The sequence below is a fragment of the Hydractinia symbiolongicarpus genome, chromosome 3 (genome assembly GCF_029227915.1).
Source record: "Hydractinia symbiolongicarpus strain clone_291-10 chromosome 3, HSymV2.1, whole genome shotgun sequence".
Classification (NCBI taxonomy): domain Eukaryota; kingdom Metazoa; phylum Cnidaria; class Hydrozoa; order Anthoathecata; family Hydractiniidae; genus Hydractinia; species Hydractinia symbiolongicarpus.
This window is the reverse complement of record NC_079877.1, coordinates 22647774-22661274: the sequence shown is the minus strand read 5'-3', so window position 1 is coordinate 22661274 and position 13501 is coordinate 22647774. Positions and strand designations below refer to the sequence as shown.

At 34.2% G+C, this 13501-nt stretch overlaps 3 protein-coding genes across 3 annotated transcripts; 1 reads left to right on the top strand and 2 right to left on the bottom strand.

Moving 5' to 3' along the window:
* The first annotated feature begins 984 nt into the window (after nt 1–984).
* LOC130636251 (THO complex subunit 6 homolog) lies at nt 985–4859 on the top strand. The gene is made up of 3 exons (XM_057445909.1): nt 985–2561; nt 3438–3818; nt 4085–4859. The coding sequence occupies exons 1-3, from the start codon at nt 2277–2279 to the stop codon at nt 4406–4408; spliced, it is 990 nt and encodes a 329-aa protein (XP_057301892.1). The 5' UTR covers nt 985–2276; the 3' UTR covers nt 4409–4859.
* Nucleotides 4860–4982: 123 nt separating this feature from the next.
* On the bottom strand, nt 4983–6260 carry LOC130636254 (uncharacterized). The gene is made up of 2 exons (XM_057445911.1): nt 5733–6260; nt 4983–5659 (listed from the first exon to the last, which is right to left on the bottom strand). Exons 1-2 carry the CDS (start codon nt 5788–5790, stop codon nt 5385–5387), a joined length of 333 nt encoding a protein of 110 aa, XP_057301894.1. The 5' UTR covers nt 5791–6260; the 3' UTR covers nt 4983–5384.
* Nucleotides 6261–7320: 1060 nt separating this feature from the next.
* LOC130636245 (AP-5 complex subunit zeta-1-like) lies at nt 7321–13501 on the bottom strand. Its single transcript, XM_057445901.1, has 2 exons — nt 12376–13501; nt 7321–10393 (listed from the first exon to the last, which is right to left on the bottom strand). The coding sequence occupies exons 1-2, from the start codon at nt 13015–13017 to the stop codon at nt 8441–8443; spliced, it is 2595 nt and encodes an 864-aa protein (XP_057301884.1). The 5' UTR covers nt 13018–13501; the 3' UTR covers nt 7321–8440.

Here is a 13501-nt window from a genome sequence, read left to right as displayed (position 1 = left end):
TCCTGCGAAAAATAAAAACAAACCCACCCATCTGCAAAATCTAGCTAGTTTAAATGGTGTTTTATGCAGAGAAAAATTACGTTAAGACTTTTTTCCTTCACTATGCCGAGTTTTCAATGGTGCGTTATCTTGCAGATAAAATTGACATGTGACAATTATTTGTCAATGGTTTATTCACAAAAGTTTGAGGAAAATGCCAATCACAGCCTGCCTTAGCCGGCTATTATATCAGCGTTCATAATCTCGTCACCACGACATATAATCAGGGCAAAAAAACAATTGGACCATGCATACATAATCCGGCCGTCCTGTTTATAAACAAACAAAACCTCTGTCTATTTAACCTTTTATTCACTATATTTCTTTAATTATATTCAATTCAGCATAACCCTTCTTATTATTAGCACAAAAAATATTTTAGTGATTGGCTAAGAGGAGATACATAAAAACAGTATATCATATTTTTTTCCCAACCTTCTGCGTTTATGCAATATGCATGAGAGTTAAGCTCAAGACCACATAATCTTCTTAAAAGTTTATTTCTTTTCTAGTGGAATTCTTTCACAGACCAAACGTGAACCTAGATAGCTAGAGCATCAATTCTTTCAGACTAGTTATATATATCTGGTTTTACACAGTGTTTTTCTCCTAAGAAGTAGTGTTAAAGTTGCTGACGTGTTAATTTAAGCCAACTATTCTACTTCCTGAATAAAGGTAGATCCTGGTAATCTTTTTACCATTGCTAAGGATTCTCTGTGTCTTGTTGGTTAATCTAACCAGCACTTAGATCAGTTTAGGCAAAACAGTCTAATTCCCAGCATGCCCACAAACATGAAGGCTGTTGCCAAAAAGTTCTCAGAAGATGATTTCTAACTTTTTCAGAAGGTACACATACAATCACAGGGGAAAACATAAGTTTCAAAACAGTAGATTTAATAATTTGACTGCAAAGGTTAATGATTTCCAAGCGCAGTATTACCAGCTTAACTGGTAATACTGCAAATTACTTATCTACAAGATACTGAATTTAAAAGAAATTGGATTTGGTTAAATATAACTTTTTTAAATGGCGAGTATTGATCTAAAAGATCAGTATACCAAGTATACCAGTATACTAAAAGATCAGACCAGTATACCAGTTTATTCAAATTACCAAGAGTTTTTTGTGTTTAAGTTTCGCCAAATATTTTATAAATTTATTGTCATGCCTTTTGGTTTTGGTCCTGCTGTTATAAATTTTACAAAGATAAGTTATACTAAGATAAAGTTTCATTTCCTGAGGTGTAATGAATACCTATATGTGGCATATATATATATATATATGCTCCCTTTCTGTTGGGGGGAATCATTGTGCAGCTTGCCAGGAAAATATAAATGTGACAGTATCGTCTTGCTTTCAGCTTAGCGTTGCATTTACTCCTGAACGCATAGCTGATTTATGTGAGCAGCTTTTGTTTGCATCCTCACCAATCATCTGTTTCTGTGCTAATGTGATTGGCACCATCATTGCATCATTTCAAGCTGTTCCCTTGGAGGCCTTACATTACAGACTTCTGGAGCATAAAGTTTTTTGCTTTAAGATTTGCTCAGGGAAATTTTGGTGCGTTTAAAGGCTGCTAACCTAGGAGTACAATTAGATATCATCTTGAAGTATGGAAATTCTACTTAATACAAATTTTATTGCTGGGACTTTATCTCTGATGTAACTGTCAACCAGCTTGACGATTTTGTTTGCAGGATGCAAGGACAAAGTAGCTATGCATAAACTGCAATAAACGTCTTCAGACAAGAACAATTGTTTCATGCTATAATTATACTTTGATTATCTAGGCAATTGTCAAGCCAATTTTGTTTGGGCAAAAGTGAATGAACACTTTCACTTTCAAGTTCATGTTTTTCCTAAAGCAAGGTTTCCTGGCAACACACCATGACACTATTTTGTTTACCACTACATCACCTTGAACCTTGAAGTCTCGTGCATATTGCGTAAACAACAGAAAGTTGGGAAAAAAATTGAAAGATTAATCGAATACTTACAATGGTTACTCAGAATTTTATTTCCAAACCTTGTTATTACGCAATGTGCGTGATAGCGAGGCTCACGATTACGGAATTCTAATTTTCACAAATATGCACTGAGTATTAGTTTTGTCACAGTTTTGTTGTGTTTCTTAAACTCGCGTTGTCAGGGTTAATATAAGGAAACTAAAAAGTTATTAATGCTTTTTTTTTTTATTTAGGTAAAAAAAAGCGTATACGGGTAATCTCTGTTCGGAATGACCACTCTTACACGCAGAGATTTCTATACAACAATATTTGCAGAAAAATTTTCACCATGTGGAAATTACTTGGTGACTGCAGATATGTATGGAAAAATTTCTGTGTTCAATATAACTCAAGCATTGACAGTGGATATTGCAATTGATTGTAAACTTCCTCTAAACATCTTTCAAGCTCATGAAAATTCAATCTATTGTTTTGCTTCTACAGAACGCTATTTAATAAGTGGGGGCTCAACAAAAATACACGGTTGGTTATGGAAGGACATTCTGCATCAAAAGGTATACCGAAGTAAATATATTTCAGGTTTAAGTTTGCGGAAGATGGCTGTTAATAACAATTTTTTTACCTTAGCTTTCAGTACAATCATTTTCTACTGAGAATGTTCGCACTGATCGGAAATCCGATCATGGACGGACGATTGTGATCAGTATTTACAGTTAAACTCATGTAATTTGAATCATCTGGGGATCTCAAAATTTGTTCAGATTATGAGTTTTTGAATTATAAGAGTTCGTGTCTTAAATAAAAAAAGGTGTTTTCTGCGGTGTAACAAGCAAAAGGTAGGGGTAGAAGTTATTTTTGTAAGAAACATATTTTTCAATAATTTACTTTACATGGAATTATTTTTTTAGAAAAAAGAAAATTGATTTATTCTGTCGAATCTTCTTTAATTGACTTTGTTCAAGACTTTCAACAGCCGAGGATTCTTCAAAACAGTTGTGAACAAGGATTTAACCTATTTAGGCCTTCAATTGTCTGATCAACTTTTTTTGCGATGATAATGATACAATATCTGAAATACATGATGGAATCTACGACCAGAGGATCAAAGAATCTGTTCGATTTAAATGATTTTTTGAATTACATGAGTTTAACTGTATGACATAATTAAAGCCCTACTACTTTGTGCGTCGCAAACATACTGTGTGGCAGTGAGTGTGCGTCGCAAACATACTGTGTGGAAGTGAGTCGGATTCGATCTGCTGCAATCGCTATAACGACAAGCCGCAAATGAACCAATTACACAACAATGTGCGACAGTCGTTTTTTGTGTGAATATATAACGTGTTAATACTATTTCAAAACCCTAAAAGAAAAAACTTTAGAAACATGTTATGAGAGTTTGTGTTTGAAAATGTGTATCTGTATTTCAGAAACCGACTCCTAAATGGACCTTTACACCACCATCATCCAGTCCATTTGAAACTCCTGAAGCGAACAGTCTTGTTGTGGATCCATCGACGGACTCTCTTATAGTTGGTTGTGGAGATAATAATGTTTATGTGTGGGACCTCAATACCGGTGATTTAAAACATACATTGAGAGGACACGAGGATTACATACACTGTGTTGAATTTTTATCAAAAACAAATCAAATTATCAGTGCAGGTGAAGACGGATTGGTTAAATTTTGGGATATGCGTTCATGCATGTCTGTAGAGCAGATTGCTCCCAATGAATTGAGCATGACGTCACGTAGCAGTGTGGGCAAATGGGTTAGCTGCATCGCTACAGATAAGACGGAAGATTGGCTGGTCAGTTGATTTTGTTGTAACAGCTTCTCTCTTGGATTTTGTACGCACCTATTAATATTTGCGGCTATACTTAATTATGTACTACATGTAAAAATGCTTTGCGCGTGAATGTACAAGTTTTAGGTTACAATTCGGTGCAAACATTAGAGTGTATTTGTAAATCGCGATCCATGTGAATGGACAGGATCCAAGAAAGGAGCTGTTTAGTATACACAGAAAAATTTAAGAACTGGCGTAGTGATTTTTTATCGATTTGTTTTTTTCAGGTTTGTGGCGGGGCCGCCCATTCATCTGTTTGGCATTTACGTTCAAAAACCGCCACAGCTGTTCTCTCAACGCCAAAGTCTTGCGCACAAGTTATTAAATTCGAAGACGATTTTATACTCACTGCGGGTACGGAACCAAACGTTTTTAAGTGGTCTATAAATGGAGAACTGAGAACAAAGTTTCCGACGTCACCAAAGTCGATATTTTCTTTGGAGGTCAACGAACATTCGAATCGTGTATTAGCGGTCAGCGGAAGTTCACCGTACGTCGACATCAGCACAAACTTTAAATACAAAGCCTTCTCGTTAACTGTCAAAGGGTGATTGGTTGTTCACATCCATTTTGAAAATCAATTCCATTCCACGTATGGAGGTTAACCGTAAAATTTAACTCCTGACAAATATTTTGACAAATATTGACATGTCAAACTTTGACAGCGAAGCATGGAGTTTAGAACTGCACAAGTACATACAGTGGAAAGTTGTTCCAAAATAAAGTTGACAGTTTATCCTCTCTCAATATATTTTATTTTTATAATAGGTGTGGAAGATTTTATCAGAAAACAGTTAATGGAAACCATAAAAAAGTCGCTCAATTTGGTTTGATCCCACGAAAGTATCAATCACACAAATAACAGATTTTTTTTTACATTTTAATGACTGTCTATTTACGTTTTTTATCCATTGTAGTGTTTAAGAATTGCTACCCTAATTTGATTAATTTTCGCGAAGGCTTATTTTGCGAATCAGTCGTGTTGAGATGTTTCGCGACGTATTTTCGCGTATTTTCTACTACAGAATTGGCCTCTGCAATTCACCTCAATTTTGAAACCATTTTTACCCCAATTTTAACTTTACAACCTGCCGCATGTTTTTACTTTCGAAATGGATAGTGGCATCGCGTTCGAGAATTTTTGTTGCACAAAAAACTTCTTTAATTATTCACTCTCTATTTCGTGTTAAACATTCGTTATTTGCTACACGAGTTCATAGATAATCTCAAAACCGTCATTATTTTTTGTTTTCCAAAAAATCGATGCGTCAATACGTATATGGTCTGTTTTAACGACGATTTCTTGATTAATCGGCGTTATTTGACTACAAAATATTCCGACAACCGACTCTCCAACAGTTGCCGTCACAGTTGAATCAACGCAGCTATACAACTTCGGATCAAAGTTGAATACATTGAAATAAAGTTTGATTATCTGTCGTCGTGGAAGAGTAAGTTTCCAATGACAACGCCCACACCTGTTTTTATTTTGATTTTTTTGTGTGTACATTATTGATCCATTTGTTGTCACAAAAATGCCGTCACCACATTTGTTGTTGAATGGTGTGGTAGCGATATCTGTCGTTTCGGTATTTTTTGTTGACATAGATTTCCCGTTAACGGACGTGTCGTAGAAAGACTTTCCTTTATAGTAATAATGTCTCCTTTGGTTGTGAACTGTCTTGTGTTTTTATTCCGCATTGCCATGATTGACGAATAGGCTGTGCTTGATGTGTCCGTTTGTGACGTCGGCGTTGTCATGTATGTCGTAGTTGTTGTCGTAGTTGTTGATTTTCGAACATCTAAAAATGCATTTTAATAAAAAAAAAGCTTTTAAGAGAAACTAAAGACAAACAGTTTGACTTGATTACCCACCAGCTGGAATTAGCTTGTAGTAGGCATAAATATTAATAACAGAGGGAAATCTGTTCATTGCTGTCAACTTAATGTCTTCGTGATAACTAGCTGTGCTAAATCATTACAGTACGGCCCAAATACAGTCTTTACACTAAGTTAAGCTCAGGTGAGAACGTCTTGAAGACAGGTTTCGAATCGTATAATCCGTTCGGTGGTATCGCGTTGGGAGGTTTACCGTGTGTGACTGCAGTTTTGATTTCATGCAAATTCTTTACGATAACTGAGCGAGTAGTCTAAAATATAAAAATGATTAGATTTTAGACCACAACTACTTAGAAGTTCTATCATGTAGCCCGCGTTTCATTGCTTTCTTAGCATGCGTTGCTCAAATGAAGACAGCTTGATACCTAAATCGGGAAGTTTTTCGTATTTTAAGATTTTTTCACCTGTGTAAAGTTCCGCCCACATAAATGTAATGTAGGCAAACTCATTACAGGGCTTTAAGCAAAATTCTGAACTTTTCGTCTTGTATTCTGCATTTAATAGATGCAGACGAATAAGCAGATAGTATTTCGTGACAACCTCATTCCAAGATTCGTGTCTTTCTATTGTAAATAAGTTTTCTTCTCGTCTGACAAATATTCGCGGGAAACGTTTAACAATCTCGTTTCCAAACATTTTTTCTGCATTATTGCATGTTAAACTAGTCTTACATGCGATAATTTGTCTAGGTCACTTATTCGGGAAGTAAACATTACTTTTGCTTGATTAAGATTTAATACGGGTTTAGAGTAAAAATTATTCTAGTCGTGCCGGGGTCCCCTGCACCGTGATCCGTTATTACGAAGGGGTAGGTAAATTTAGCAACAACAACTACAAAGAAAACCCTGGAAACGAGGTTGGATTAAACGAATCTTTAAAATAAAATAAAAATCGGAAGATTTTGTTTTTAGTATTTGCACAAAACATTCAAAATTATATTTATTCGCCTGTTTAATGTTTATTATCAAGGTTACGTGGTCGATAGTTTCGAGGAACCCTTCACATCTCCCCCGTCGGCCGTATTATTTTTCGACGTGCCGAGATTAAAAAGAAAATGCACTGTTATGGGAACGAAGCCAGTAACTTATACTGTCTAGTCTACATTACCAAGCTGCGTAAATAATACGCAGAAAATATATCTACTTGCAAATTAAAACACGAAAACTGAAGTCAATAATCTCAACCTTGTTCCCTTCTTGTCTCTTTTTGACACTGAACGCCGTCTAAACGTCGAAAAGTTTTAATTATCATAACAAACGTCATTGCACCAAAGCATTTGTAGCGGCAGTTTTGTACAGTACCGAAGTTGCATTATTTCTCAACTTTCCGCTTTAGACGCAACGGCAAGAATACTAGCACGTGTAAAAACTAACAATTTGATGTCGCCATGATTTTTCGTCGTGTGTTTTTGTTCTTGTCAAAGAAACAACTCCAATGCGGTAGGTTTTTTTTTTGCTTGTTCAGGCCTATTCAACAAAAACCTAACAAAACCAGAGGTCCTGGTTGGAAAACGAAAGTATTTTATACATGTTTCTTGGCTTTAATTTTAAATATAATTGTTGTAAACGTGACCAAAGCGTTAACTGTCTTTATTATTTACTATATCTTTCTGTCTCTTTGGAAATTTAGTGCGAATACTTGCAAAGAGACATTAAGACTTGAAAGATATGTAGACCCTTTGTTATAATTTTATATTCTATTTTTGATATGGCATATTTTGGATGCTGGTTTGAATATTAACCATGTTCTTATCCTCATTGCTCTTTGCTTAGAAACTGCTCTTGATACAGGGACTTGTGAGTAATATAATTTTTACAATTTATTAAAACATATTCATTGTGAAAATATACATAAAAGTTTACATATGTACAAGATGTGAAAAGCACCGAAACGAATTGAAGATCACAACACCTAAATAGATCAGCATTTTGCAATAATAATCAAGCTGAACTTTCAGTCTTGTTTCTAATATTTCATTTTTCTCTTTGCGCAAAATAAAGCAGTGCCGTATTCGCATTTTCTTATAAACTACGTATTAAGCGACAGGTTGTTCTTTCCTTGTTAATTTTTTCGTTGTCACCATTCTTTTCTCAGTTTCGTCCAGATTTGTAAGAACTTTAATACGTGTAAAAATTACTTGTGTTAAGGATTCACGAAATAGCAATACCCAAAATATGTACGCTGAGTAAAAACGTGAAGACTGGCTTATTCACGATGGACAAATCTGATTTTTCAAAGGCTAACGACTAGTTCGCGAAAATTAATTGTCTGCTTGAAAAGATTTAAAAGAATTTAATTTCGCAAATGGAACGCAAAAGACAAAAGTTGCAACTAAAGCATCTCGCGAAAAGGAAAAATCTCCGCAAAATCTAATTCTCGCTAAAATTTTTTGACTCTCTCTTGTGATTCAATGAATTAAAATTAATACTAATACACTAATTTAGCTATAGGTTTTGCAAAACCACAATAAATGACTCTGTAAAGATTTTTACCTTGGAAGATATTTACCCATGCTTGTTTTTTTCTCCAAAAAAAAAGAAATTAGAGAAAATTATTAAAAATTCAGCAAAAAAATAATTTGGAAGACATAAAAAAATTAACCTATGGAGATCAAAGATCAAATGAGAGGCAAACAGAACCTGTTTAACTTTCAAACAAACAACCACACAAAAATAGTATTAAAGTCATACACCGTCCGTAGTGTATCTAGACAACACATGAACTTTTAAAAGAAACGACGAGTCAGCATCTTTGTGCCAGGGCAACATCTTTTGTTCATTACAAAAAATCGCCGGTGCAACTTTCGGTTTCTGCAACACATTGACTAGCTCTTTTGCATAAGCAGCTACATATGAAAACTCACTATGCGCATTATTCAGATAAATAGACGTCGATGTTTTGTTCAAACACATGACCGCCCTCGGAATCCATTCTTGTGAAAATGACGCCAGTTTTGACAGTGTCGAAATAAGACTGGACACCACTTCAGATGATGACATAAAATGGTCATCCCTTCCAATTTTGTTGCACACTTCAAGTAAAAAGGTTTCAATGTTATTATACAACATATTAACTTGCAGGGAAGTACACGAACTCTTTGCTCCGCTCTCTCCCACACTCCATATTACACTTGTTATCAACGACGTTAAAAACGTATCACTTGCTGCAGCTTGAGAGATAAATGTCAACGTCTCTTCGTGATACGTGCCGAGAATATCAGGTGCCGATCTTGTTATAGTTTTCACTTCGTCGGAAAACAATTCATGTATTTCGTAAACGTAATCAGTGTTGGGAAAGATTTGGAATGTTCTTTCTAAAATGATTGGAAATAAATTCCTCAACACTCCAATATCATTCAATTTATCAACAGCTTCGAAAAAACTTAACAACAACGACGGAACGATATCAGAAGTGTATTTTACCCTCATGTTATTTTCCAGAGCTTTTAGGGTCACATGCAATTCTGATAATTTATCAATGGTGTCTGCATGACCTGATACATCTCTGAAGACAAACGACCACATAGCTTGGTAATAACTTTTGATTGGAATTCCTAGCATTTCCTCCAACTTAGCCGTATCATCCAATATGTTTTCTTGTTGAAGGTACAGTAGTGCTGTCAAACATGGCAGATCCAAAATGGTGTGAAAAACCTCTGATAAGTTGGATTTGTTTACAAATATCTGAATTAATTCACATGCTTCCTCTACAAAAGAAACTGGCCACCAGGCTACAACTTTTAAAATATTTGGAAAGTACTTAAACAAAGCTGTGGTTTTTTCTTTAAAAAACTCTTTATTTTTTAGACATAGATTCAACAATTCAAAAGCAGCAGGTTGATTAGAAAAGAATGTCAACACTCCCTGAAAATAAATTTCAAGATAATCATCAATTTGTAACAACATATCTTCATAATGATGAATAAAGAACTGCAGCAATGCTACGAAGACTCTGCGCGCATTAAACGGATTATTCTCAATCCTTTGATGCAATCTCTTGATTTCAACAAAAACCTTTTGCATACTCCCTGAATCTTCTGTACATAACATGTCTAGTATTTCGATGCTCTCTATGACACTGGCCGTAACGATTTTGCGATTAGAATCTCGGCGAGGTGACCGTTCAGATTGACTTATCACACGTAGACAATATCTTATAGAAATGTTTTTAAGATTGGACGCATTGGAGAGGATGTCTGATGTCATGGATATTGTATCAGCTGCTTGACTTTGTTTGCGAAAAGGTGTTTGGGGTCTTGAATCTGTAATTCGTTTTACTTCAAGCTGGTCGTTTGACAAATTATCTACATACATAAAGCTGTGTATAGATGAAATAGATGATGACAGCGAGGGCGCAGAATCACTCCCAGATGACACATCATCATAGAATTTGCTACCACCTATTGATATTGGACTGCCTGATTGAGACTTTGGTTCTGATGACATCATTAACTTGCTCAGTTGACTTGTCAGACATTCAGCAATGTCGTTTTGATAATTTACGAAGTTAATCCAACATTTAAGGATAGAAAAACTAAATACATTCAGTAAGAAGTCTGTTCCATAACTTTGACTGACATTCAACACTGTAAAGATGTCTCTTGATGTTGAGCCATCAATTTCTGTAATTGCAGGAGCCTAAAAAAATGCCGAACTTTTTAAATACAAAATTCTTTTAATTTTCACTCTTAATCCAACCTTGCATATTTAGATTATTTTTAACGATTGTCACATAATAAAAATAATAAAAATAATGTAAATTTCTACCTTATTTGTACAAATTATGGCGAAACTGGCGATTTAAGTCTGAAATTACAAAATCTAATCTATTGTAAGCCATTGCTTATTTTTCTTTGTCGTTGCTAAATTAGTTTTATTCCCCATTGTTTTATGGTAAGGTAGATTGTTATTGCTCGAAATTTCGAGTTTAATACATATGTGATAAAAGATTACTGGTATGATAGTTACACAAAAATTGCTTAAGTTTGAGTTTTTAGCTACTGCAACAAGAAGTATCTTAACAGCAAATGGTAATACTAAAGACTTTACATACCATTCTAAAAAACAAATATTTTTTTTCACCCTCTTTTGCATCCCATTTTTACAAATTTCTATGCTGAAAAGCTGACGTCAACAAAAAATTGTAAAATTTGTGCCATTTTTTAGCATTTAACAGACCATACCAACATACCTCTGTAATGCAGCTTGTAAATTTAACATAATAATACATAATAATTTTTTTTCATCTTCGTTGAAGTTCAATTTAGTGAAAAAGATAAATAATTTTAGAGATTTAAGTAATAATTTTTTTAGAGATTTGTTTGGCTAATTTTTTGATATTATATTAGTAAATTGGCAAAGCTATAATTTATATTTTATTAACCAAATATTATTATTGCTGACACTGTTAGGGGCATAATTTTTCAGTGAAAACTTTTCCTTACCTTATTTTCCAAGGGTAAATAATAAAAGCGTTCTTTGAAATAAACAAAAATTTGATTAGTTGATAGTCGTGAAATGTTTGAAATTGTCTAAATCATGAAAACCACCCTTTCCTAGTACCCTTCCTTGCAATATATTTATTTTTTTTATAAAATAAATTGTTTTTTTAATAACATAAAAAAGCATATATATTCAAGAATATATCATGCAAATAAGTATGAAGACCATAGTTACTGTCTGTAGTATTGTAGTATGGTGCAGAAGACTTGTTAGTCCAATATTTCAATGTCTCAATGTCTTAATATCTTTTTCTACCAACATAGAATTTCCATATGTATGAAAAAATATATTTCTTATCTATGCATCTTATTTATTGTATCTTTTGTTTTATATATAGTACATACTTAGTTAGTTTTACCCCATTCACCCATGATATTACAGTTGTTTCATAGAGAAATATTACCAGAAGTATTAAAAATGCCCCTTAAATAAATACCCAAAACAAAATTCAAAAATTAAATAGATGTTGCAGACGTTTATTAGATTATTAGGGCAATTTTGAATATCAAATCTCACAAATGTTTAATTAGTGTCACTTCTAATTATGAAAATGAGTCTGTCCATTAATTAGGTAAAAAAAATTCCCAAAAAATAAAAAAATCCAAAGTTGCAGCCATTTGTTTTGATTGTTTTGAGTAAATACAAAGCGGGAAGATACGCAGAGTGAGTAGAAAATAAATCAGCACAGTCCCCACACCTCTGTAATGGATGTTTTTCACCCTAAAAAATTTGTGGAGAAAGGAATGGACAGGAACAGAACAGAAAAAAAGATTTTCTAGTGGCAATGTGTACTTCATACACTCTGCGAAAAGAGTCTGATTGGGTAATTTATTTTTTTGCCAGTTGTTTCCGTACAAAATGAAAGAGAAAAGAATTATTACTTATTTCTACTTACACCAGAACACAGCCAAACATTTAAATTTTTATAGTCAAAGTCTTATAGAGTTTAAAAACTTTAAAATATAAAAATCCTAATAATCATCGGTAGTTTTATCTTTTAAAATCTAATGTCGATAACCCGGATCTGAGAATTTGTTTGGTTGATGCTTTTACACCAACTTCCTGACTCAATTTTGTCTTTTTACAGTATGCTGGGCATTTAGAATCAAAAGTATTACCATGGGAAGATTTCTAGCATTAAAAAATGACTTCTTTCCAGGAACTGATGCTACCTGCTTCCAGTGCAGAAGTAACCACTGACATATCTTCTGTGATATTTCCCCTGCACACTCACAATCCCAGCTTTCAATGCAACACAGCACTGGTGATAATAGCAAAACTGATACTTTAGGTATTCCAGAGCTTTTATCAAAACCAGAAATACCTTGGAAAACAACATTCTTCACAAAATTGGCATTAATTTTCACAGTTCTTAGAGCTGTATGCAATAAGAATTGAAAAAAATATTTCCCTTTAAAATCGGATAATACCATCGAATCTTGTCTTGAAATGTACATTAACTTGAGAGAAAGCAAAATAAGGAGTTTGTTTTTAAAATTTATGCCACTTTGAAGACAGCGTACATCACTAAATGAAAGAACGTGCTTTAAAAACAGAAGCATATTTATTGCAAAGCTTCCGTGTAAACTCTCAGCTTTTGCACCATAAAATAACAATCTTGACAGATCTCTTAAATCTTCACTAATTAATTGTTTATTATCCTTTTTAATGCCATCAAACTTTTTTGAAAGGGTCGTACAAAGCGAATGCAAACTAACATCTGCTAAATGCTCGTTTTTTCCCTCCATATTCGACGCCATGTTTGATCCTCTCGTGACTTTCACTTTCTTCGCATCGTGATGCAAATGTAAGGGATCGCGGACCTGTTGAAAAAGTTCCGCTAGGCTAGAGTGTGCTAAGAAAAAAGTACTGCAAACGCAACAGACGATGCAAGACTAGATGTAAAAGGTAATGGGTTTTGGATCTCCCATCAGTTAACATTTTCCTCTACAAAGAAAATTTGAATATGCAGAATATACAGGTTGGTAATTATTTGCATTTGAGGGAGTAGAACGATCAGGAATGATGTTGTGAATGATACCGAAGACGCCGTTACCAAAGAGACCTGTTGTTCGATACAACACTGGGAATTTAATTTATGTTAGTTAATGTTATCTCTATTCAACTACAAAAACAACAACTTAGCGGGATTCTAATGCCGAACCGTGTCCACAATTTCACGCTCGAACTTCACAATTCGTCATCAACACTCGAACTTCGATGATTAAGTGCAATCCCGTGATA

Bases quoted from the DNA above. Each gene is read 5' to 3' on its own strand.
- LOC130636251 (XM_057445909.1), top strand. From the start codon at position 2,277: ATGACCACTCTTACACGCAGAGATTTCTATACAACAATATTTGCAGAA. The intron at 2,562-3,437 runs GTATACCGAAGT...TCTGTATTTCAG, and splicing joins AGGACATTCTGCATCAAAAG to AAACCGACTCCTAAATGGAC. The intron at 3,819-4,084 runs GTCAGTTGATTT...TGTTTTTTTCAG, and splicing joins ATAAGACGGAAGATTGGCTG to GTTTGTGGCGGGGCCGCCCA.
- LOC130636245 (XM_057445901.1), bottom strand. From the start codon at position 13,017: ATGGCGTCGAATATGGAGGGAAAAAACGAGCATTTAGCAGATGTTAGT. The intron at 10,394-12,375 runs GTAATACTTTTG...GCATTTTTTTAG, and splicing joins ATGCTAGAAATCTTCCCATG to GCTCCTGCAATTACAGAAAT.
- LOC130636254 (XM_057445911.1), bottom strand. From the start codon at position 5,790: ATGAACAGATTTCCCTCTGTTATTAATATTTATGCCTACTACAAGCTA. The intron at 5,660-5,732 runs GTGGGTAATCAA...ATGCATTTTTAG, and splicing joins CTACAAGCTAATTCCAGCTG to ATGTTCGAAAATCAACAACT.